The sequence below is a fragment of the Rhipicephalus sanguineus genome, chromosome 7, assembly GCF_013339695.2.
Source record: "Rhipicephalus sanguineus isolate Rsan-2018 chromosome 7, BIME_Rsan_1.4, whole genome shotgun sequence".
NCBI classification, from domain to species: domain Eukaryota; kingdom Metazoa; phylum Arthropoda; class Arachnida; order Ixodida; family Ixodidae; genus Rhipicephalus; species Rhipicephalus sanguineus.
In genome coordinates this window covers 133,018,868-133,044,672 of record NC_051182.1, presented here as the reverse complement: position 1 = coordinate 133,044,672, position 25,805 = coordinate 133,018,868, and the positions used below count along the sequence as shown (strand labels likewise).

Sequence of the window (25,805 nt, the reverse complement as noted above, 5' to 3'; positions counted from 1 at the left end):
AGCACAACATGGGCATTAGCGTTTGTCAGTGGTATTTATTGGCTGACTCTGCTTCATTTTATGCCACACAGATGTGTGAATTACATGATTTCTTGCTCTCTGGTGTTTCACACTAGCATGAGAACAGCGTTTCATGGTTTACCAACACTTGCAAAAGGAAATTATGGCTGGAAAACGTAAATTTCTTGTTGTTCAGGCCTATTGTTTTCCGATGTGCCGTCCTCTGGTCGCATTTTCTACACCTTAATCGTTAATGTCAAAGTAGGCCACCTTGTCATTCATACGGGCTTTCTCACTTGAAGTTCATGAGTGTTGGAGAATGATGTAATCCCAACACGTTGTTCTGAAAACGTAATAACAGTATCTGGGGTTTTAAGTGCCAAAACCAAGACATGATTATGAGGCACGCCATAGTGGAGGGCTCCGGAAATTTCTACCATCTGGTGTTCTTTAACATGCACTGAAATCCCACAGTACACGGCCTCTAGCATTTTGCCTCTATCGAAAAGCGAACGCCGAGGCCGGGATCAAACCCGCGACCTTCGGGTCATCAGCCGAATACCGTAACTCTTACACCACCGCGGCGGAGAGTGTTGAAGGAGTAGGCGGTTCGAAATGGTACAGTTGTCGGGTCCCTTTGACACAGATCACCATGGCGAATCTCTGAGCGAGCTGGGTTCTAGTTTCTTGAATTTTGCAATGTGGCAACCAAATCACTGTAACACTCTTTACATTACTTTTGGTCCAGCCAATGAAAGCATGTGGTGGCGGAATCTGACCACCATATGGCCTTCGTAGACTTGCTCTTGCTGCCGGATGTTTCAGTGGGCCGCCCACATCGTCGCATGCGCTTTTGACATGGGAAGTGACAAGGAAGTTCCACTCTTCTTATAGGTTGTGGTCCTCCTCGTGGTAGCAAAAGTTCAAAACGTGATTTCTATTTTAAGCATGTAGCCCTTTAGGGGCCCGGCTTGTCGTTCATCTACTGTCTGATGCCTCATGGTCAATATATACATACCTAAAACAAGGCTGCCAATGCTCAAAACCAGTGCAAATAAGCTAACAAGGTCTTAAATAATATGAGCTACAGAACTAACCAAGTATCAATCGCAATAATTTACCTAAAATCACGGAAAACGATTCTGTTTGCCAGCGCCTACCAGTGACATTGGTTGTGGACATCAAAAATTATTTTTTCGCTTTAAACAAAATTTACAGGAATAAAAATTTCCACATCACAAGAGAAGACGTTGGAGCGTATAAAGAACCCTCTCACATATTTTTATCTAGAGGGCCTCAATGCTTAATTTGCGAGTGAATCTCCCCAAAAAGTCATTTTTTGTCAACTTTGGAAGCATTTATCTCAATAAACGCTAGCTTACAAAGGTTAAAAATATTTTTAGCAGATGCTACGTTGACTGGTAAAACAGCTATAAAATTTTTGCGGCTGAAACATTGCCGCCGGTTTTACGAAAATTGTCTGAATTTGCACGTTTTCTTGCTTCTTTGCTAAGCCTATTTAAGCCGGAAAATTAATATATGGCTTCTCTTGTGACGTCACGTGAAAGAAAAATGACAATAGAATGGTTTAAAACACAATGTGCTATTGTACCCAGTTTCAAGGATGAGCACGCGTAATATATTCCCACCCAACTTTTCCATCTCGCCGGAATTTTCAGAAGGCCGTCACGTGACCAGATATTTTTTCTGAACGAAAATACTCTACTAAAATCACTCTCACATAAATACCTTCTAGCTCAATTTTTTTCAATAGCATCGCTGGTGGTCGAATTTTGGGCTGGGACGTTTCACTTGGAATGACCCAGTTGAGAAGTTAGCGCTCCTGACGCGTATGTCCTGCCGTTGTTACCACTTGGCGCCGTACAGCCTCCCCCCCTCCCCCTTACGTAATGGCCAGCAGGAGCGTAGCCAGAATTTTTTTTCTGTGAAGGAGTGGGGGGGGGAGGGGGGGGGGTCTTTAATCAGTCCTTATGTATGTTCGTACGTGCGTCTGTATTTTATACACACATGCAATATTTAAAAAAATTTCGGGGGCGGGAGAGTTGAACAGCACCCCCCCCCTCCCCCTGGTTACACCGATCATGGACAGCCTATCATAGCCTCAGTTCATCACCTTCTGAAGGGCGTATGCACCTTTTCACAGGAGACGAGAAACACCCCCTTTGTGGAGTGTGGCACGGCGGGACAAAGGCTGAAGACTCTGTGAGCCGCCATAATCACCTCCTTCGGGCTGTGGTAAATAGGCGTGACCTCCCTAAATGCACCCCCCCCCCCTAGAAGGGGCGGGGGCGCCAATTCTTCCCAATGCATACTATATACTCAGTCGGACCTGTCAAGTCATTTTTAATGCGCTATGTAATGGCTACGCGTGTTCTTCTTTTTTTCTTTTTTTTTTGCGCAAATCGCGCCCAAGGACCCCCGATATTGAATTCAAAGATCTCCCAAGTTTACTTCCTTCCCACCTTCACTGCGGAAAGTCGGGGACCAATGGCAGGCCTTTGTGAGAAGAAGCGCGTCATCGCTTCATTTTCATCTCTGCACCCATTGCAGAGCTCGTTCTCTTTAGGACTCGACCAATGACACCCCTTCTTCTTACGTATCTGCTCGCATCGACCATCGTCACAAAGTTGGCATTCCGACATGCCACACCAACCATTTTTACAATTCATTCACCCCCCGTACGTCAGCAAGTTGGAATCACCTTCCCCAATCTGTTGTTGAGATTACAGATAACCCTAAGTTTAAGGCTGCTGTAACTAACCTGTTGTTGTCATAATGGTATTTTTGTAAGATTATAGTATTTCCATTTTTGAGTAGCCCCTTTGTTTTCCTTTCTTGTTTTCCTTTCTTTTGTACATGCCTATATATTGACACATATTGCTGCAACGATGAATTCTTTGGTTCATAGGCACGTGCTTGTGCTTGAGTGTTATTTCGTTAGCGTTGATTCCTTGTTGTATTAGACCTTGTTTTGCTTTGCATGTCTAATCATCTGCTTTTTGTTCTTTTACTGTGCGCTGTTTTATTGTTGGTTTTCTTCATTGTACCTATGTAACCCCCAAGTTTTTTTTTCTTTTTTACTATGTTGTATTAAAAATGTAACCCACTCCCCTCTGCAATGCCCTCGGGCCCTGAGGGTATAGAAATAAATAAATAAATAAATAAATGATGGGGGAGGTGGGGTGGGGGGCGACTGCTCCTCCCTCCCCTCCCCCCCCCCTCCCTTTCCTTATGGAGTAACCTGCGCTCGCCTATGGACTAGAGTTTGCGGGATCGGTCATGAAGGTGTCACAGCCGGACAAGTCGCACTCCTTCTCCGACAGCTCCGAGACGCGAAGTCAAGCCCCTTCCTTCAATTATACGAAGGGCACGTCTCAATTGCACCACAGGCATGCATCGCTCTATCGCTCGCCCGCCCACTTTGCCAAGCTGTCGCAACTGTCAAGTGGCGCGGTTGCACGCGCGTGCGAGAGCCAATTAACGAGGCAAACGTCGACGCGTGCGTGTAAGGCAGGGGCACCGCTTATACGGGACAGGAGGAGACCACCTCGAGGAGTGCTTGCGGACGTGTTGCCAGCTCTATAAAGACCCTGTTGGTACTCGAAGCACGTACGCCCGTGATAGCGCGGATGACGAGACGGGACCAGTGCGCGCAATCGCCACCAGCTGGCGCAGTATGAGTGAACACTGTCTAGGGTTCACCGCAAACCATATTGCACCCTCAAAGCGATTTCAAGCAAGCAAAACGCCGTCTTGCCTAACTAGAATTTGCAAAAGTGGGGGTGTGCAAGGTTGCTTTCCACCCCCAAATAGTCTTTTGGTTGGCGTCAGGGTTCATATTTTACCTAAAACACCCTTTAGGAGCTAAAGGTGTTGTGGGTTATTGAACCACCTGCGGTCCATACAACAGTGTGCCAGTTGACAATTAAAAATCGCTAATTAAAACAACGTGGACTATAGGCGGGTTCGGAACAACCTTACCATCAATACAATACACTCAGATGAAATAGAAGACGGAGAAAAAGAAGATGGTTGTCATTTTCTAGTCGTCTTAGGCAAATGCATAAAGGACCGTGCGATTTTTCAGCTATGACGAATATAGAGTGGTCCCTTGAAAAAAAATATATATATATAGAACTTTGTCCATTGAAAGCTTGTGACGTTAAACTACGGCAAACATCGAAAGAGAAACAGTAAGCCACGGAGCTCTAAATATGTGGCTCTGACCAACACGCCGTTGCTACGCGCAAGCTCCCGCAAAAGGAGTCGTTGCAGAGATTCCATCGACTCTCTGCTCATTTCTACACGCTCCTCAGCACTTTATATATATGACGCCTTTGATGGAGTGGTTGATGCCGCGTCAACGTGCGTCAGTTTGGGCAACTTCGGTCGACAGTGGCAAGAATACGTAGGCAGATCGAAAGGCTGAAAAAAGCTTTCAGAAGGCCGTTATATAAATTGCGTGGTCTATATTTTGACGTCAGTATAGGCTGCTTCCTCTAGAAAAGGCAACCGAATAGGACACATCACGTCTATATATATATATATATATATATATATATATATATATATATATATATATATATATATATATATATATATATATATATATATATATATATATATATATATATATTCGCCGCTGAAAAATTCATGAGTAGACGCAATTTTCTCGGAGATGGATGTTTGAAAGTCGACAGATATACGTGATACGGGTTGAAAGAAACACTCATCGCAAGGTGTGTTTCAAGGCACTCAGAAAAATATAAGTGGGCCAACGAAATATTTATGAATGAACGGCTGAGCGACAACAACACGCGAGAAAAGCTATCAATATTGTTTTTTTTTTCGTCGAGCCGGTGCACTTAAAGAAATTGAAAGCGATGTGTTTCTGCAAGGGATCAGGTGTAAGTTATAAAGTTTTGTAGCGACAGAAAGTCTAAGAAGGAAACGAACAAAATTCAAAAGTAAAAATAAATGTAGTTTATAAGACGACCTTCACCGCAAAGGCCGAAACACGTAGTGTACAAGTACGCCGAGTGAGTTAGAGATATTGATGTAAAAGGACACCACTGTAGCAACGAAGTAGAAAAAGAGACGAGGAGCGACACGTTTATTTCACAACTGGAGGGTATTCTTGAAATACACCCTCGTTAAATTTGGATTAAATTTTAAGGTCAGATGTAGCACTGTATTTTGCTGCATCCGTACTGGGTTTTAGTTCACAGGAACCTGTTTGATGCTCCTTGTGCTTTGATCCGAGAAACAGAAACTATGCGACTCTAAACGCCATTGTCCTCAATATGCTTATTGTTAGCGCGAAAAAAAACCTTAGTGGCAAAATTTTGCAATCACCGTCCCAAAAGACACTGTAAGGGCACTGTAAAGGTGCCGTCCGTGTTAGGTGCTGACCGTCCGTCTGTCTCACCTGACTGCATGCTGCGCAACTGCACGACGCCCACAATTTTTCAATTATATGTATTAATTTTTTTCAGTTATTACTATTAGGTCATTTTTAAGCTGATAACTGAAAAGCCAGCGAGTCGATTAGTGGCCAATTCCCCGTCGTGGGTGCGTGCCACCTAGCAAGGGACCATTATCACCGTTATCAACATCATCGTAATTGTCATCATCAAGTGGAACAGAGTCGTGAAATGTGCGTACGTTCCTTTTTTTTTCACTTATGTATATATGAAGAAACATGCGAAGGTAGGCTACGTTAGAACCTGGTATCCCATCAACATGATAGTAGGATTGCAGAGACACAAAAACAAGAACTAGAACGAACAAAAGAATAAAAAAATGAAAGAAAGTAATCAGATGCACTATGTCCTATCGATCTCCGGTGTATTAAGAACCCCTCTACGTGCAGAGCCCAATACACACAGGGCGGTCACATAAATTACCACGTATGGAGAACGTACAGATAGTTTCAGTTATAGTGAACTAGTTCACTGTAGTTTCAGTCTCTAGCGTAAAGGATCATTCTCGTAATCACCGTCATCATCAAGTGGGACGTAGTCGTGAAACGTTAGCATCGGCATTAAAACGAAACGCGAAAGGAAGTGTTCGGATCGTTCAACACACTGTGTTGGCGGGCTAGTTGGTTTTAATTCATAGTGTTTTTTAGAGCAAAAAAAAACAACCCAAGACAGACGACAAGACAAAGCGCTATGTCCTGTAGTCTGTCTTGTGATGTTGTTTTGCGCTAAAAAGACACTAAGACATGTTTCGTTCTGAGGTGTAATGTACAAATTATAACGATAGGAACACAGACGCTCAGATAGACAAAGCGCTATGTCCTGTAGTCTGTCTTGTGATGTTGTTTCGCGCTAAAAAGACACTAAGACATGTTTCGTTCTGAGGTGTAATGTACAAATTATAACGATAGGAACACAGACGCTCAGATAGACAAAGCGCTATGTCCTGTAGTCTGTCTTGTGATGTTGTTTTGCGCAAAAAAGACACTAAGACATGTTTCGTTCTGAGGTGTAATGTACAAATTATAACGATAGGAACACAGACGCTCAGATAGACAAAGCGCTATGTCCTGTAGTCTGTCTTGTGATGTTGTTTTGCGCTAAAAAGACACTAAGACATGTTTCGTTCTGAGGTGTAATGTACAAATTATAACGATAGGAACACAGACGCTCAGATAGACAAAGCGCTATGTCCTGTAGTCTGTCTTGTGATGTTGTTTTGCGCAAAAAAGACACTAAGACATGTTTCGTTCTGAGGTGTAATGTACAAATTATAACGATAGGAACACAGACGCTCAGATAGTATTCTGATCAGATAACGTGAATAAATTGCTATGCCGAAGCTTCAATAGGGATAACGCTAACTCGAATGAAGCATTCAGACACCCACTCACACATACGTACTGCTAAACAGAATCTAACGAATAAGATCGAGTTTTAGCACTCACCTCTGACATCGATTCCCACGTCAGAGGAAAAAAACAGTTAGTCTCAGATGCATTTATAATGTAATATATGGAACGATAAGAGGCTATCGGAACTCGACAGGAGGAAATTTCGTTTAAGATGACTTCGAGATAAAAAAAGAATCAGCATCTCATTTCTTCACCCTGTCGCTACACTGGAAATGCGCGAACACACTGGAATGAACATTACCTATCCGGCAAAATAAATTCCTATCAATATGCAAATTTTCTTTCTCATCGAAAGGGCTCTAAGATAAGTCTTCGTTGCTTGTTTGTTTTGTTTTGTTTTGTTTTAATCGCGCATAGCAGCCTGTCGGGGGTATTTCAGTATGCGCGCGTCTTCAAGAGGACATTCGATTTGCGTTTGCGATAGCACGAAGAGAAGCACAGGAAAAGAAAAGTATAACGCTGATTACAGTATAGCGCTCGACACGCGAGGTTGGAAGCGATCTTGTTCGCAAGTCCATGTCCTTATTACAGAGCTCACCCCATCAACGCTGCGAGTTATGCGTAAATAGGGTGATCGCGCACGACACTCTCGGTGACAGGAAAAAGGAAAAGGTGTAGCAATTCGTGGTTCCTGGGACATGCATATATCTCTTCCCATACACCGACGTCCCTATCTCATTTCCGCGAAGTTATATACATTAGAGAAACTAATGCGTGAAGGGAAAAAAATCACACCATCTCCCGCTAAAGGAGACCATGAGGCGATGCGAAGCAGCGTTTCGGCATGTCGAGCCCGCGTTTCAGAGGGGGAGGGGACAGTGGAAGTGGAGAGAGGGAGGGGAGAGTGGAAGTGGAGAGGGGAAAGGGAGAGGGAATGTTGCGAGAGGAGGGCGAGGGAGAGGGGACGTGGAAAGGGGAGAGGGGAAGTGGAGAGGGACAGGGACAGTGGAGGTCTGTGTAGAGGGCTTGCGCCTGCGCAGAAAGGGTGGTCACGCCGCACACCACCTGTTTGATAAGATGCTTCGCATCTAAAACATATAAATGCTGTATTCGGCTACAACCTAAGAAAAAATGTCAGCTCCGCCCATAGAATTGCGGCGCGCCTGCTCTTCACCAGTGAAAGACCGTCGTGCTAGCTGGTTTCCGCTCAAACCGTAAGTACTTTCTCTCGGCTAATGTAAATACTATGCATATTAGTAGTTAAAGTTCGTCGTTACTGCCTAAAACGTTACGTTCGCCGGAGCCGCGATCTAAAAATCCCCGACGAAATCTACCAGGACGTTCACGTTCCCGACCTAAAATCAGCGACACTAACGTGGGCCTGTATGGCAAAGTAAGCAATCTGAAGCTCTTGAGAACTCATTGACGTCACGGAAATAAGGAAGCGCGATTGGACAGACCATTTATGCACAAATACTCTGTGGGAGGGATACCGATGGCTGTAGGAGGAGCTGACATTTGTTCTTATGCTGTTTATTATATGCCATTTGCCATTTATTATATGTCTCGTCCAGAGCCCCTCCCCCCATCCTTTAAAAAGAAACAATGTAATGGCGTTGAATGCCGATCACCGATCGAAAATATTCAATTTTAAAAATTGATGAGCCGTTCCACTCTGACAGATGTCCGTGAGGTGTCAGTACAGAGCACCTGCTGAAGCAACGATGTTTCATCGAATCTTCAGAGGCCGAATTCACAAAACTTCCTTTTCGTAAGTGCATTTTCCCGTTGGTCAGCCGGCTTCGCTAATGATATGTGCCGCATCGTGATTGGCTGATATATTCTCTTGCGGTCCACGTGGGTGGTAAAAGGCCTAAAATTGTAGTTCTGTTTTAAGAATCCGTGCTCACATATTAAAAAAAAGAATAAAAATACCTGTAGGGCTTCCTAGTGCTCGTTAAAAACTGTTCGGAGAACAATTAAAGTTTAGATCGTAGTTCATGAGGGTTATCTTTCTCGACAAAGTAGGTCATGCTTACGAAGTTGATTACTGATTAAACAATCAATCAGTTAATTGGTATGGTCTCCTCTGCTCCTCGGTTAATACCAGCGCGGTAAGGCCAATCACCTGACCCTAAACGGTACTCTAAACTACGCGTCAAGCGAGCAAACTGGTGTTTGTTTGAAAAGAGGGTAGGTGATAAGGGATTGTTCTGTACACTGCAGAAGGCGTAAGCTGTCGCTTGGCACAAGTTTTATCTCTTGCTGGTACTGTCAACACTGAAATTACCACTACTTGCCAAAAAATTAACAATATTGCAGATATAGTATCGTCGACTGGTGCAGTCAAGACTGAAATTGCCTCAATTTAGAGAAAGCTTCTTGCAAGGGCGGTTCATGACCACGTTAAGGACTCACAGTTTTACGAGGGAAGTGGTCCAAGAATACTTAGCCATGGAGACATTACATTCGATAAAACGCCGAATTAAAACCATTCGAGCTATAAGGTTAACTTGAATCTAAAATCTACACAGTGTCTACCGAGCAAAATCATGCAAATTCACCTTTGGAAGACCGCAGAAGCCCTTCCAACCGACACTGTGATCAAACGCCTCACTAAAGAGAAGGAGGTGCATCTACTGGGTTGTTCCCCTCACGTTACGTCATCGGTATGCAGGCACCGCGTTGGTTGCCTCTCAGCATGCACCATAGAGCGGATCAATGGCACGGGTTCAAGCGATAGCGAGCAAAAGGCGCGCGACGAATATTTAAAGCTACGACGCCGGGCCCTATTGTTATAGGCGAGGCTATTGTTAGGTGCTCTCGCAATCAACCGTGAAGAAAATATGTAAATGAAATATTCGGGGAACAAGTCATCTCGAAGCCTTTCAGCCTCGTAAAAGCCTATACCCATCCGCATGACGCAGCAAAAAACTTCTGTCTACCATTCGTAAACACGTGATGACGTACCAGTATAAACCGACGTCTTAACGGTTAAACTTGCAGATATGAATCAAAGCCAGTCCGTTTTGCGGAGCTGAAATTGGCATCTCGTTTATGCATAGCCCTATCGTGACTTCGCCGCGCAAATAAACGAGCTGCTGACGATGCTGCAATCGTATTGTTATGAACTAAGAAGAAATGGACTATAGCGCCGAGACGTTGCGTCGTGCGCATTTAAAAGGGCCCCTAAACCACTCTGAGTTCAAACATGAGAGAATGGTTTCTTTCTCACTTTCACTGCCCTTTCTACGGGCGCTGTCTCCTGCTCGCAACCTGTCTCTTCATAAAACACGAGGGCAACGTCAGCACTAAGCGTCGAGAATATCAGGATTTTGCGCATTTCGGTTACAGGCTGTTAGCTCCGCTTACGCAGTCGAAAACGTGCAAAACGAAGTGAAATCAGTAGACCGCGCACGATATTCATGCGAGATATGGCAGAACGCATGTGCAAGCGCATAGAAAAGCAGGGTAGGAGACAATTCACAACTGATATCCCTCGTATACGGACCAATCCAGAGCCGACTTCCCCATGACGTCACGTGAACAGACTCCTGGCGTCGCGAATTGTGCCGAAAACACGGGAAACGCAAGGAGAGAATGAGGCGCTCGTTTTTTGTATATTCAGATGTGGTTAAGGGACTAATAAACCTCGTTGCTGGGCTAGTTGGAGCGTAGATAAATGTTATAGGAAAGCGGCGCCACACGGGACAAAGAAGTAGACGAGGCAACATGTAGAAGCGACGAGGGAGCATGCACGTACAAGGGGACACATATAAAAGTCCGCTTGTACGTGTTGCCTCGTCTACGTCTTTGTCCGATGTTGCGCCGCTTGCCTATATTTAATGTTTGGGGGTTGTTTAAAGAGACACAGAAAAGAAAAAAAAGCAATTCCTCTAGTATTAGTGATCCACCTTTTCAAGATACAGAAACACCACTCTTGTCGCGAGAACACGATTGATATAGGCTTAGAAAATGAGCAAAGTGCAAATGGCAGCGCCGCCACTGAGGTAGCGACTCGTCTTTGCACTGCGATCTGATCATAAGAGCCTCAGTGGCACGGGGGAGGGAAGAAGGCGCGGGGGGGGGGCACTGCAATGACACATCGCCCCCCCCCCCCTAATAGGAAACCCTGCGCACGCTTGTTATTAGGAGCTCTCCACTGTGGAGTCTCCCATAGCCTTAGTAACTTTTGAGACGTTAAACCCGCTCGGAAGTGTAAATGTGCAAAAGATTATACTATAATTACGGTTAGACTTCGAACTAATTAGATTACAGCAATTAAGTTACTTTCTTCTGCAATGAGGGATTAAATAAATTACTTTTGTGGGCTGGTAATTTCGTAACGTAAAGAATAACTTTCAGACGGCGATTTAAAGAAAACAACTCATTACTTTACCCAATAATACATACAACTAAAACATAGCATTCCCGCTTCCCTTATGGCACAAAAAAAAAGGACAATTGATGGCCTTTATGACTTCCCTGGCCTAACTGTCTGTTGGATGGACTTGGTTGTGTAATTTATAATGTCATTTACCTAAACATTAAAAAAAATCACAGCATATCCACGGAGTGAATGATGATGAGTGGGCGAAGCTGCGGAGGTTCATCGGTAAACCGTGAATCTTCCGTGAATTCTGCCCAGTACATCATCACCGACGTGAGATCGGGCGCGTTTATACTAAAGGTTCGATGAGTTAGGACGACTTGCAGCTCACTTTAATTTTACATGTACGCTGTGAATTTTCATTGTTTAGAAAACCATTGCTTTAGAAAACATCTGGCGTCTTTTGGTTTTGCTTTAGAAACATCTGGCGTTCTTTCGTTTTGCTTTTAGAAAACATCTCGCGTCTTTCGTTGGTTTATTTCATCAATCAACGGCGTTTTGAACAAAGTTTTTATTGTTTAATCACGCACAGGAGAAATCTCACCAGGCACTACCTTGGAGGTAAACAATGGCTGCTAATGGGAATGAGAGACAGAAGAAGTCGGCTTTTAGCTAACACTTGCACTTCTACTTCTACTAACGTTTCCTATTGGAACATGCCAATGGCTGCTAATGGGGAATGAGAGACAGAAGAATTCGGCTTTTAGTTAACGCGCACGCTGCGAATTTGTTATTGTTCAACAACGCACAGGAAAAATCTCCCACCGGCACCACCTTGGAGGTCAAGATCTGGTACTAGCGTTACGACTGGTTACGCACCACGACTACGACAACTACGAGGGACGAACGGGTGCCGCCTTAAGGAGCTTCGCCCCTAAAATTCAAAAGTAGTTAGCAATGTGATTTATTTACTCTAGGAGTAGGAGTACTCTAGGAGGCCATCACTGATTATGGGTGACCGTCGCGGACTTTCCACACTGAATTGCCGCAGAAAACAGTATAGCGGCGCACACAGGAAAAGAGCGCACTGCGCCATGCAAACCCGACAGAGCCGAATGGACGGTCTCGAAAGCAAAATCAAAGCAACAAAAAAAAAAAAAAGGAAGAGAAACCACTGGGTGGTAGGAGCCAAAAGGTTCTCTGCGGTGCGTCTATAAATAGCTCCTACCTTGCCTGACTTGGCGAGAGCAACCGTAGCACGTTCCAGTGCCGCCGCTCCCGGTGTCGTACTGCAAATCGTTTCCAAGGAAACGGCAAAGACCAATCAGAAGAAGACAAAAAAAAAAAAGAAAAGCAACGGAAGAGATCAAAGGCACTGTAGGGCGCGATAAAAAAAAAAGCTCCTTAAGACGCGAGGAGGACGACGGCGTCTGCAGAAGAAAAATAAATAAATACATAGATAAAAATAACCGAGCGAAAACCGTCGTTTGGTTCTCTGCTGAATTCCTGTAGGTTCTTCTTTTTTTATTCACAGCTGTCTACCTATGTAACGAAAGTTAAAATTAAACAACCTACAAAGTTTAGCGCCATTAAATCTTGAATTCGAATATAGAGGTGAGCTGTGCCCTTGTAAAAATCATCGGAGATAACATTGATAATCATAGGTGGTTTAAGTCCCAAAACAACGACATAATTATTATAAAACGTAGTGGAGGGCTCCGAAAATAAGTCGACCATGTGCACCTGGGGTTCTTTCACGGTCACCAAACCTAAGCACACGGGCCTTGTGATTCTATTGACCTTATGTTCACATTTATAACACGTCAGTTGAGTTGTTCTTCAAATATCGAATATTATTTCACTAAGGTTGCTATGCGGACCTCCACATTAATCTAGACCATTCGCGATCTAGACCATTCGCGAACTATAGACAACAGCGGTTCTGCCTGAGAACCAAATGCGCCCGCAGGGTCCCGCAATCGAACCCACGACCTCTCACAGAAACACTCAAAAGTCCAAGTCAGTAAGATGCAGGATGCGTGGTCTTGAACGAACATCCGACGTCGGTTAGACTTTGTTACTGCCTTTGTTCTGTCGCTAACATTGTCTGACATTCATCTTATTTCACAGCGTCGAAAAGATGATGTCTTTCGAAACTTGCCAGAGTGTTCACAAGTGCACAGCAAATTGCAAATGAGCGCAAATTGGATTAACGGACCTGGTATGAGCAAGAAGGATGGACTGCATGCGCACGTTTAGTTATACAATCTGTATTACCCTACTGGCCGCTTAATTTTGTCACTGTTCTGTATATAAGTATTTTTTTGCAGCATGGCATTTTTTTTTTCCTCGTGTGCGGCCCCTTCTCGGGCGCTGTGTAATGCGGTGATTTGGTGACATTTCCGATAAAATATTAGTCACACTGGGCAATCATCTTTTCGCCGGGACATATTGGGGTCATAAGTGAATATGCAGAATTTCGTCCCGTTCCCGCCCATTCCTTCCCCTCATTGCTGCCTGCGTTTTCGAAAACGCACACACTTGTTCAAACACAGACGAGCACGCATACAAAAACACAACACACATTACATACATACATACATACATACATACATACATACATACATACATACATACATACATACATACATACATACATACATACATACATACATACATACATACATACATACATACATACATACATACATACATACATACATACATACATACATACATACAAAAAGAACACCTCAAAAGCGACACTCATACAGTAGAAGAAAAATCATGGACGGCATCTCGTTCGAATACTAAGCAACCACTTTTCACGTCATTCCTCCATTAAATCTTTTTCAAAACAAGACTCAAGGGCATGTAGAGAGCGAGCTTCTTGCTTTCGATCGCAAAGTTCCAGGTGTCGCGCCGACAGGAGATGGGAAAAGGCTTCAGGGAGCTTTCTATACAGCACAAGGAAAAGGATCTCAGTCCTTTTTCCAAAGAAGGGACTATCTCTCTATTCAACGCAGTCTTTCAATCCCTCCAAAGTCGAACAGCCACGTTTCTTTTCGTGCGTTCGGCGAGTCGACATTCATACACCTCTCCAGTCAGCCGAATCGAACGCTACACGCAACGCTTCGAGTGTATACATACGTTTCCTACATACGCGACTCCTGAAAAAAGCCAGATACGCGGATTCCGAAACGCGAGGCATCGAATTTCTTCTCATTTTTTTTCCCCGCGTTGTTGTACGCAACTCGTTTCGCGAGCAAAGCATGGGTACACCGCTTTCCGCCTGCAGACGCAAATCCCAGCGGAGCCATTTCGGCAGCAAATGCACACATCCTCGCGCATGGGCATTCTTATAGAAGCGCCTGACGGAAGCGGTTTCTTTATTTTTCTTTTACGGCTAAATATGCTTACGCGGCTGCGTTCTCACTCCTGCGTAAGACATACAACACTTCTTCGCGGGAATGTGCGTTCGCGTAGGGGGATTATTAACATTCCTGCACGTCTGCAGAGGCTGACGCCCCTCGTGAATAAATAACGCGCCTTTCGGTGAATACGCATACACAGCTCAGAGTGAGTAGTAAGTAGTGAGCGGTAGGCATTGTGGCGGTGATTTGATCGTACCATCAAGTGTGCAAGAAATCTATCTATCTATCTATCTATCTATCTATCTATCTATCTATCTATCTATCTATCTATCTATCTATCTATCTATCTATCTATCTATCTATCTATCTATCTATCTATCTATCTATTATCTATCTATCTATCTATCTATCTATCTATCTATCTATCTATCTATCTATCTGTCTGTCTGTCTGTCTGTCTGTCTGTCTGTCTGTCTGTCTGTCTGTCTGTCTGTCTGTCTGTCTGTCTGTCTGTCTGTCTGTCTGTAGGTCTGTCTGTCTGTCCTATTCGATTTTCTCGCTCTCTCTATGTTGGTATGGTTGATCCTTAGAAATAAAAGTCAGAGTTTCGATGCAAGGGCGAAGTAATGAACGCGACAGAAACCAATTGAAATACGAAATGTGGCTACCGGCTCACTCCCTTAGCATCCGACCAGGCGTAACTCAACAAAACGCTGGCATACGAAAACGCGGTCGCGACATCGAGCGAAGGCGACCTTCGTGGTGTACATCGCTTGAACGCAAACTAAGCGGTGAGAACTGAGCACACACAAAGGTATGAGCCCTTGGCTGATCACTGCCAATATAGGGCGCGCGCGACTGCACCCGGCCACTCAAAGTACGCAGTTCTTGCCGGAGCGAGGCGGCTCCCTCCTCCAAGACAACACCTTGAGCCCTTCGCGTGACGCCCGTCGCGTTTCCTCTAAGCTTGAGCCACGATCGTCGGCAGGCCTTTCACGCTTTCCCTCGCGCATAGAATATACGACGCGCGGAGTGAAGTTGTCCCATCTTGGACTTTTTACACGGAACGTCACGGTGACAGCAACGGCAAAATGCGTACGGAGTGTCCATATAACTGCTATCGCAATATATTAAAATTTATATTCAGCTAAAGCTTTCGTATTTTGGTAACGTCACGCGAGCTGCCCAATCAAAGGAGCGAAAATTAATGTGAGCCATTGAGGAAGGTAAGCTGAAACGAGGCCACATAGTGTACAAGATGGTTGTACGTTGTTGTCGAGGCCACACGATAACGTTCGGGTGAGCTTAAGAAGCTTACATGACAAACAATACAGAAAGAAGTTCGTGGAAACGTAAATGCTTAAAGGGACGAAAAACGATTCAATGAAGGTTTTAGTCAAACAAGGATTCTTTCTGGAGGCAGCACTTCGACAAGAGGACTGTTCTCTCACCGGGGTATGCAGTCTCACTGGCTTACTGAAATACAAAAAAAAAAAGACGCGTACCATCGAAGAACAATTTAAGACAGGACAGAAAAGGGCGTCACTGTGTGTGTGTCCTGTCTTAAATTCTTCTTCGATGGTATGCGTGTTTTTTGTATTTCAGCAAGCGTGTACCAGCTAGCCCAGCAAGAAGTTCTACAAAGTCTCACTGGCGTTCACATGCTCATGGTTTTTCCAGCGACTATGCAAAGGTTTAAGAAAAAACAAAAAACAACAGCAGATGCAACAACAACAAAATCATAAAGAGCAGCAGAAGCAACAACAGCAGCAACAACAACAGCAGAAGAAGCAGCAGATGCAACGACAAGAACAGCAAGAACAACAACAGCAAATGCAACAACATGAACGACAGCAGACACAGCAGCAGCAGCAGCAGCAGCAGGAAACAAAACAATAAAACCCACAGCAGCAGCAAACAACAGAAGACAACACCCGCAGCAGGAGCAAGCAGCTACAATAGCAGCACCAGCTCTCATGAGGCAGTTCAGTATGAGCACACATATAGAAAGTTGACGACGTCATCTATACTTCCTCGCGTTTGCATCACCTGATCACCGTTCTCCCTTACACTACTACCAACAACCGACACCACGAAGGTATAGTCGCGGTGTCGGTTGTTATTGCTTCCCACGGAGGAAAAAAGAAAACACACCGTCATCGGGCTCCCACGCACAGAAGGGACAGGAGGCGCGACACTTGGATCGTGTTGCGAGCGAGCGCGGGGTTTTGTCCGGCGAGAAAACAATAGAACGAACTCTGGCGCGTGCCATTCCATATCGGCGGACAACGGTCGAACATTTCCGTTAGCAGGGCTGTACTCATCGGATTCCACGTGTCAGCTGCTAGATATGCCTCCGGTCGTCTTTTGTGCGTTTGTTTCGTACACGTGTGTGGTTGTACGAGTATGTGCGTTCGTGAGCGTGCGAGTGTGTGTATTTGAGAGAGAGAGAGAGAGAGAGAGAGTGTGTGTGTGTGTGTGTGTGTGTGTGTGTGTGTGTGTGTGTGTGTGTGTGTGTGTGTGTGTGTGTGTGTGTGTGTGTGTGTGTGTGTGTGTGTGTGTGTAGAAAAAGTCAGTTGTCAGTTTCGCCGCAAGTGCAAAACGATGAATGCGATAGCAACAAATTGGAATGTTATTACGAAGCAAGGCTAGCTAACTCCGTTGGGATCCGATCCGGTGTAACTCTACAAAACGCTGGCGTAAGGGAATACGGCCACTACAGAGGAGCGAACCGGTTTTCGTGCTGTCTGTGCCTTCAACGCGAAGTAAGCGGTGAGAGCACAGCACGTACAAGGGTAGGAGCCGTCTCAGAGTATCCCCTGAGACGGTTCCTACCTTTGTACGTACCCTTGTACGTTCTTTCTCTGCGACCACGTCGGGCGAGTTTCAAGGTCCCGGCCTCGCTGATATTAGGGACTTTTAGCTTGTACGTATACTTGTTTACGTTACCGTGTTACCGGATACCGGATGGAATCTGTGCATGCGCGAACCTTTACGGAACGTGAACTACTCGCCTGTTAAGCTTTACATTTACGGCCCTCTCGCAAATCCACCTTCGTTCGTAGCTACTCGCGATATCCGCATTGCGGAGACTCCAACCGCCGAGTTAAAATAAGTCAAAGTGCGAGCGCCACTTACGATCACCTTGTTTCAGCCGGATTACCGTGGCTAGAGCGACTTAGAATACCGAAACCGTAAACGTGAGAGGCCTAAGGCCTCCGACAGGCTGGATAGGTGGCGCCATCCAGCGGGGCCAAGGTGAACCAGGCAAGAGCAAAATTGTTATTGCAGAAACATCGGGCATTCTACTTCCAATGTAAATGCCTTGCAGCGGCATAATTAGGAATTAGTTGCTTTTCTAATCGCTTTTTCCCTCAAAAACACTCAGCGAAAACAAACGTGTCCATGACTGTGGTTGCACGAAGCGTCACAAGATGTCGACACCATCGGCTGGTAACCCGGTATTGCTACACCGCTTTGCGTATACCGGGATACTGCACAAATTGAAAACCTCTCTTATGATTTTGCCGCAGCGGTAATACGATATCATCGAAATTAAATGTAGCTTGAGTGCAGTTATCGTCACCATTTAGTGGTTTGCGCAAACGTAAACGCATGCGTTTGCGTACGTACGTAAACGCTTACGTATCGCGAGCTAAAACTTTTCTTAAACATGCGTTCCGGTAACACGGTAAACGCAATCCAGTATTCCGGTAACACGGTAACGTTAAAAAAGCATACGTACAAGCTAAAAGTCACTATTACCGTATGCCGTACTTCACCCAACTCAAGACGACATCCGCCCTTCTCTAATACCATGAACCTGTATTAGTCAGGGCTTCCAATGCTTAGCCGAGGGAATTATGGACCACTTAACGCTGTCAGTCCTGAGACATCAGCCCTAATGTCCCTATATGTAGGAATCTAGGTTTATGAGACTTCAGCGAGGTGGCCAGTTTGCCTTCTTGGAGTTTCACCCGGAGAAAAAATACCAATAAAGACTAAGCTTGACCTCCAAACTCACCCCGCGGGCTTTTGCAAACACTCGACACAAATCGCCAGCACATAATAGAAGTCTAGCGCAAAGAAAAAAAAAACAAGGGAGACAGAAATGAAATAACAAAAATGAGAGCTACTCAACAAACGCCAGATATACTTAAAAAATAAAATAAAAATGCGACGCGTCAATCTATTGGTGACGGGCCAAAATAAATTGCCCTGAACAGACGCGCCTATACCGTCTTACAGGTCTGCGACACTTCAACAAAAAAAGAAATAATAACAATAAAGGCGGAGACAGTCCATATATACAACAGAGATGGACGACAAGACAGGTCCCTTCCACGTCGTGTCAATAGGCGCGACGTACATACAGACTTTTCTTAGACCTAATAGAGGACTAAAAGCACCTCTTAGAGGAACGCGCTAACCCAGTAACAATAAAGAAAGGCAATAAGGCGGCAACCTCAAGTCAATAACAAGGGTGGCGAAAAATAATAAAGAAACTGATAAACGCGGCTCGAATCGGGAGCTAGCTGTCAACGGTGTCACGAAATGCCGATCCTCCTTATCAGCAAAGGCCCGGCGTTTGCTGCGATAGCTGTCGAGCGTGTTTATCGGGGGGAGGAAGGGGGAGGGCGTCGTCGACGCCTAAGGGCGGGCGCCCTCTTCGATATTGGGAGGGAGGAACGTCCAATGGACAAGATGGCCGCAGTCTACTCGGTTCCTCGGCATATAAGGCGTAAGCTACTCGATCAGGCAGCCTGAGAAATAGATAAGGGAGGAGAAGCAGAAGTAGCTAAAGATAAGAAACCGAAGCAGACGAAAATAACGAAATAGCAGACGACGATAACAAAAGCCTGCCGCCGCATGCAGAAGAAGTGCAAGCAGACGATATTCGAGCGGTGTCCTTCACTAGGCTTAGTGAGATCGGACACACTTATAAGAAAAGAACGCTATGTGCTGGCAAATTGAGGAATGTTGGCCCGCAGCTGGGCAAATAAGGAGTTGGAGGAAGCGTTGACAGCGAGAACGAAAGGATAAATTCCAGCTGGATACGGGAAGTAGAAAGGCCAGAGCTTCATATACACTGTAAAGTATACAATTCAAGGTATAGGAGATACTTTATATGTCACTGGTCCAAATCAATGTGTCGGAGAAGATTGGGAACTGTGGATCAGTAGAAGATGCATACAGACGAGCAAAAGAGCGGACAGTTATAAGGTTGTTAAAAGGGTATATAGATAAGCCTCCGTGCGAACAGCTGTCACTGTATACGTTGTGGACAATACAAAACAGATGGCGGTGAGCAGAAACTTGAGTGGAACGCGCACACACATTAAGGTCAATTTATTCGTTGACGCAGTTGCTTTATTGACAGATCAAATTGTTGAGAAATAGACTGACAAATCTACTGTTTTCAGCTTTTTCAAATGATGAATAGGAGACCTTGGCGCCTTTCTGGGGGCACCGGCTGGCTGTTGGTTGTAGCTTAGCTCGAAACAAAAATACGAAAAAAAAAGGAACTAAGACAGAGAAAAGTGTAAGAAAATATGACACCCATTGTAGGACGCCAGACGTGTAAACACAACACACTCCGCCAGTACATCGATCACACTGTTTTGCTAACGAGTCCACATGAAGAAAAAAAAAAAAACAAGCACACACATGTGCATATATGAAGTTCATTATTTTTCGATGGCCTATAACGCACAATAAAACAGCAGCACATCTTGCTCATCACCCGTCGCGCTGATATAGTGACTATTGTGCGCCACTGCTAAACCGAAGGTCGCGGGATCGAATCCCGGCCGCGGCGGCCGCATTTCGGTAGAGGCAAAATGCCAGATACCCGTGTGCTGAGATTTAGGTGCACGTTAAAGAACCCCAGGTGGTCGAAATTTCCGGACGCCTGCAAAGATAAACCGCAGGATGAAATCATGAAACGATTGGCAGAGAAGTATTTGCCACTGGCACAAGACGGTGAAAGAGATGATGAAATAAAATACAAGGGGGAACTGTGCGAGGAAATGGACAAAGAATTTACGAAGGGAGACGTGAGGTCGGCTTTGCACGACCTCTACAGTAAGTCAGCAGCAGGGCCAGACGGCATAACAAATAAACTTCTCAAGAACTTGGACGAGGAATCCCTTAATTTCCTGACAGATCATTTCAACGAACTGTGGAAGGAAGGGAAATACGCGGACGAGTGGAGGAAGGCCTCCACGGTTCTAATACCCAAACCGGGTAAACCGCTGGGGCTCGACAACCTCCGTCCCATCTCCCTTACCTCGTGTCTAGGCAAAACGATGGAACACATGATTCTCAACAGACTCACGAGGCACTTGGAACAAAGCGACAAGTTGCCTTACAATATGATAGGATTCCGTCCTGGGTTGTCAACCCAGGATGCCATGCTTTTAATCAAGCATCAGGTCCTGCAGGTCAGCCCAAAGCACACGAGAGTGATCTTGGGGCTGGACGTCGAGAAAGCCTTTGATAGGGTGGCGCACAAAGCCATACTCGAAGCCTTGTCAGATATGGGACTCGGAGAAAGGCTCTTTAATGTGGTCAAATCCTTCCTGGGAGACAGAAAAGCCAGCCTCAAGCTGGGAGAACTGAGGTCGAAAGACGAACACGAACTGGGGAACAGAGGCACTCCGCAAGGAGCAGTGCTGTCTCCAGTGCTTTTCAATCTGGCCATGACCAGAGTTGCTAAGAAACTAGAAAGGATTGAGGGGGTGGGTTTCGCGATATACGCGGACGACGTAACCATCTGGAGTGCTCAAGGGAGCATGGGAGAAACCGAGACGAGAATGCAGGAATGCGTTCGAGTGGTCGAGGACACCCTAAGCGGAATGGGCCTGAGGTGTTCGGCTGCAAAGTCGGAGTTACTAATCTTAAAGCGAGGTAGGGGTAGAAGACCCAAAGGGTACGACCCCGATAACGAACCCAAGATAACACTAACATGCCAAGACGGATCCGCAATAAGGCAAGTCGAGGAGCTCAAAATACTGGGCTATTATATTGACGACAAGGGTTGTAACTCTACTACCATACAGAAAATCTCGGAGAAAACGGCACAGGTCGTGAGACTTTTAAAGCGAATAACCAACAGACACCGAGGCATAGGAGAGGACAGCGCGCTACGGCTGGTCCATGCCTTCGCCCTTTGCCACTTTAGATATGTGGGAGGTCTAGTAAACTGGACGGTCACGGACCGCAACAAGTTAAACGCTTTACTCAGAAGCTAACGAAGTCCACTCTCGGGTTGCCCATTAGCACGCCGAACAAGAAACTAGCAGATCTAGGAGTCCATAACACCATGGAGGAGATTGCGGAGGCACAACAGGTAACGCAACTCGCTAGATTAAACAAGACGCGCGCGGGTAGGAAAATACTCGCTGCAATAGGACTAGACCCGAATAGAATGCGTGAGCCGGAGGAGGTCGAGGTGGAGCTTAATTGCGAGCAGAGAGATGCGATCAGAACCACCCCTCTCCCAAGGAACATGCATCCAGTACATAACGTAAACAGGAGAAAGGCGAGGGCGCAAGCCCTTCTTAAAGAAATTGAGAGCGTGGGAACACAGGCGGCGATTGTTGACGCGGCATGGGTCAGAGATAGAAAAGCATACACGGCAGTAGTCGTAGACATTAAAGGAGAGGTGCGGGACGCGATAACCGTACTCAGTAAGCAATCGTTTGTCGCAGAACAGGCCGCGATAGCCCTGGCGGTCAGGAGTAACAAATGGACCCACGTATACAGCGACTCAAAAACGGCGGTGAAAAGCTTTGAGAAAGGCCTAGTAGCCAAATGCGTAAGAAAGATCTTAGGAGAAGGAGAAATCCCAGAAACAGCCATCAGATGGTTTCCTGCGCATATGGGACAAGTGGACGAAACCCGAGTGAACCTCAACGAGGTCGCCAACGACCGGGCACGAGGACTGACATGCCGTGCCGGTCAAACTCGAGGTGACGTCTATGACCATTCGGGGGACACAAAAGATTCACTGCTGTCGTACAACGAAATTACAAAACACTACTACTTGGAGCGTAGGCATTTTCCGTTGCCACACCTAAAATTAAATAGACCACAGGCGGTCAGTCTGCGGTTACTGCAGACGGGTACCTACCCGACACCGTACAACGTAAATAAAATTTATCCGGAGCTGGAATTAAGGACAGTGTGCGATGCATGTAATGGCGTCATGGCAATCAGACACGTGATGGCGGGATGCCCCGCCTCTCTCGCCGATCCCGACCGGGAATGGGAGAAGTGGATGCGGCTCATCAAGAGCGACGAACTCGAAGATCAATTAAGGGCTGTCCAGAAGGCCCACGACGCCGCCACCCGTCTCGGACTGGTGGTGCCGACGTGGACGCGGCCCGCCTCGGCCTAAAAAACCGAGCTTCAGGACTGTTTATAATAAAGTTATTCAATCAATCAATCAATCAATCCACTACGGCGTCCCTCATAATCATATCGTGGTTTTGGGAAATAAAACCCCTACAATTATTGTATTATTATTACATCTTGCCAATCGAGTTTCTAATATGCATGAGTCTGTGCGTCCTTTTTTTCAAAAACCTTGGTTAACGCTTAGCTTCTGGAACATCGCACGTCTAGAAAATGTCTTGCAGTCGACCAAGAAAGACAGTACTCAAGAAATTTGGCTAACGTTTAGCTTAATTCCATAGAACACCGCACGTCTAGGACACGTCTTGCATTCGACCAAGACGGTACTCAAGAAATTTGGCTAACGTTTAGCTTAATTCCATAGAACACCGCACGTCTAGAACACGTCTTGCATTCGACCAAGAAATACGGCACTCAAGAAACGCTAGCTAACGTTTAGCTTCTGAAACACCGCACGTCTAGAACAGGTCTTACATTCTACCAAGAAAGACAGCACTCAAGAAACCTCAGCTAACGCTTAGCTTCTGGAACACCGCACTTATGGAGTCTCATTATCATTCGACCCAAAAGACGGCACTCAAGAAACGCCGGTTAACGCTTAGCTTCTCGACCACCGCCCATATAGAATACGTCTTGCATTCCACCAAGACGGCACTCAAGAAACCGCAGTTAGGGCTTAGCCTCTGGAACACCGCACGTATGCAGCCTCATTACAGTTCGACAAAAAAGACGGCACTCAAGAAACCTCGGCTAACATTTAGCTTTTGGAACACCGTACACGTCTAGAACACGTCTTGCATTCGACGAAGAAAGACGGCACTCAAGACGCGACAAGTAGCACGTGAAGTCGTGTCAGGGGGGGGGCATCAGGTATACACACACAGTCGCCGGCGCAGGTACAAACGAGGAGCAGAGTATGAGGCCGTTCGTTGGCCTTGCTCTGACCAAGGTCGCCGGTGCGTCGCGACAGCTCCTATACAGAACACCGCTCGGCCAAGAAGAAGTGGAACAAGGCAGCGAGGCGAGCGCGTGCCCCTGCAGTCGCGACGACCGACACTTGGAAAAACCGCGGACGCAAACGCATCGACCTCCATAGTTGCAACACTTCACCCTTCTATACCCATATATATAGTATATACCGAGATATAAGGCTTAGTGGCACGTTTGCGTTGAAGGGCGCGGCGGCACCGAACAGTGATAAAGCATGCCATATGTTTTATAGCGACTACACTGTTTTGACGTGCCTTGCGCCAGTTGATTTGTTTACGTTGATGTTAAATTGAATTCTTGAGCCGAGGTGAATTGTTTGAGTTGATGTTTATCGTTTCGTTTTTAATAAGCATCTGAGTATGACAAGAGTGAGTGTATACGTGCAGATGTATGTATTTATACGCTCGTTCTTGTTTTCTTTCCTCCTTTCCACCCGTACATACTTTGTTGCATATTGTACTGGACCGGCAACTAGCCACTTTGGGCTATCGGTCCGAGTAATCCCTCCGAGTAATCCCTCCGTTATCTTCAGCAACCTTCAAAACTTTCAGCCAGGACGAATCACAATAAAACTTTTAGGCAGCCACCTAGCCACATAAATGTCCACAAGTTCGCTCTCTTTCCTCGCGCAATTTTCCATTGGAATGCGTTATCTGCGGAAGCAGTGAATGCTGCCTCGACGGATTCATTTATGAAACACATTGAAAGTATTAGTTTCTCTGATATAAGTGATGTATATTGAATATACATTGCTTTGAGTGCAATTCAATGGCTTACTTATATTGAAAAATTTTTTAGTTGAGTGTAGTTATGTTGTCTCACAAAAATATATATGCACTGAACATTGATGACTTTCCTGGTGTGTACTTGTTATTTATGTATTCTTTGAATTATGCCAAGCTATCCAGTGTATAACTACTTATTCCTGATTGTATTGTTTGTATTTCACTCCTGCATGGGCCCGAGGAGGGCCTGCAGTATCTGTAAATAAATAAATAAATAAATAAATAAATAAATAAATAAATAAATAAATAAATAAATATGCAATTTTCTTTCGTGAAAATAAAGCTCCACTGATTGATTGATTGATTGATTGACTGATTGATTGATTGATTTACTGATTGATTCAATATTTTATATTATATTCAGACAGTACCCCGCATTGTCCGAAGGTGCTACAGCAGGGGGGTTACAGCCTTGACATAAGCAAATCTTCATTTTTACATTTTAATCTCTAAATAAAGAATAATCAATAAAGATTGATTGATTGATTGATTGATTGATTGATTGATTGATTGATTGATTGATTGATTGATTGATTGATTGATTGATTGATTGATTGATTTATAGTATACCGTTTCAGGCGATTTCATTTCTGGTCCATGAGCGCCGTCATCTTGAACTTTTACGCGAATCTCGCCTGTTTCGTGTGCCGTGCCGTTACGTTAACGAGGTCTCGAAACACGTGCCGAACGTGTTCGCAACCATTTTTTTCGTGCGTATAAATGCACCGCAGTACCGTGCATGCCTTTATTTGTTACAGACTCAAAGTGGTGCATTAACCGGCCATGATGGCAGAAATTAAACGATACCGTATAGTGTATACTGTACACTAAAAGCTTCCTGTATATGATGAGCAGTCCGCCGCCGTGATACAATGGTTATGGTGCTCAGCTGTTTACCTGAAGGTCGCGGGATCGAATCCCGGCCGCGGCGGCCGCATTTCGATAGAGGCGAACAGCTAAGGCCCGTTTATATTGATTTAGATGCACGTTAAAGAACCACGGGTGGTCGAAATTTCCGGAGCCCTCCGATACCGCGTCCCTCATAATCACAT

At 45.3% G+C, this 25,805-nt stretch overlaps 2 protein-coding genes across 3 annotated transcripts in view; one reads left to right on the top strand and one right to left on the bottom strand.

Moving 5' to 3' along the window:
- LOC119399050 (ataxin-8-like) overlaps positions 1–16,459 on the top strand; it is a 35,633-nt gene extending 19,174 nt beyond the window's left edge. The window contains exon 3 of the mRNA XM_049417514.1: positions 16,241–16,459. Coding sequence (XP_049273471.1) covers positions 16,241–16,459 — 219 coding nt within the window. The remainder of the gene's footprint in view (positions 1–16,240) is intronic.
- The window catches only part of LOC119399975 (receptor-type guanylate cyclase Gyc76C), a 282,517-nt gene that overhangs the window by 186,790 nt on the left and 69,922 nt on the right, over positions 1–25,805 (bottom strand). The gene's annotated exons all lie outside the window — the stretch shown is intronic.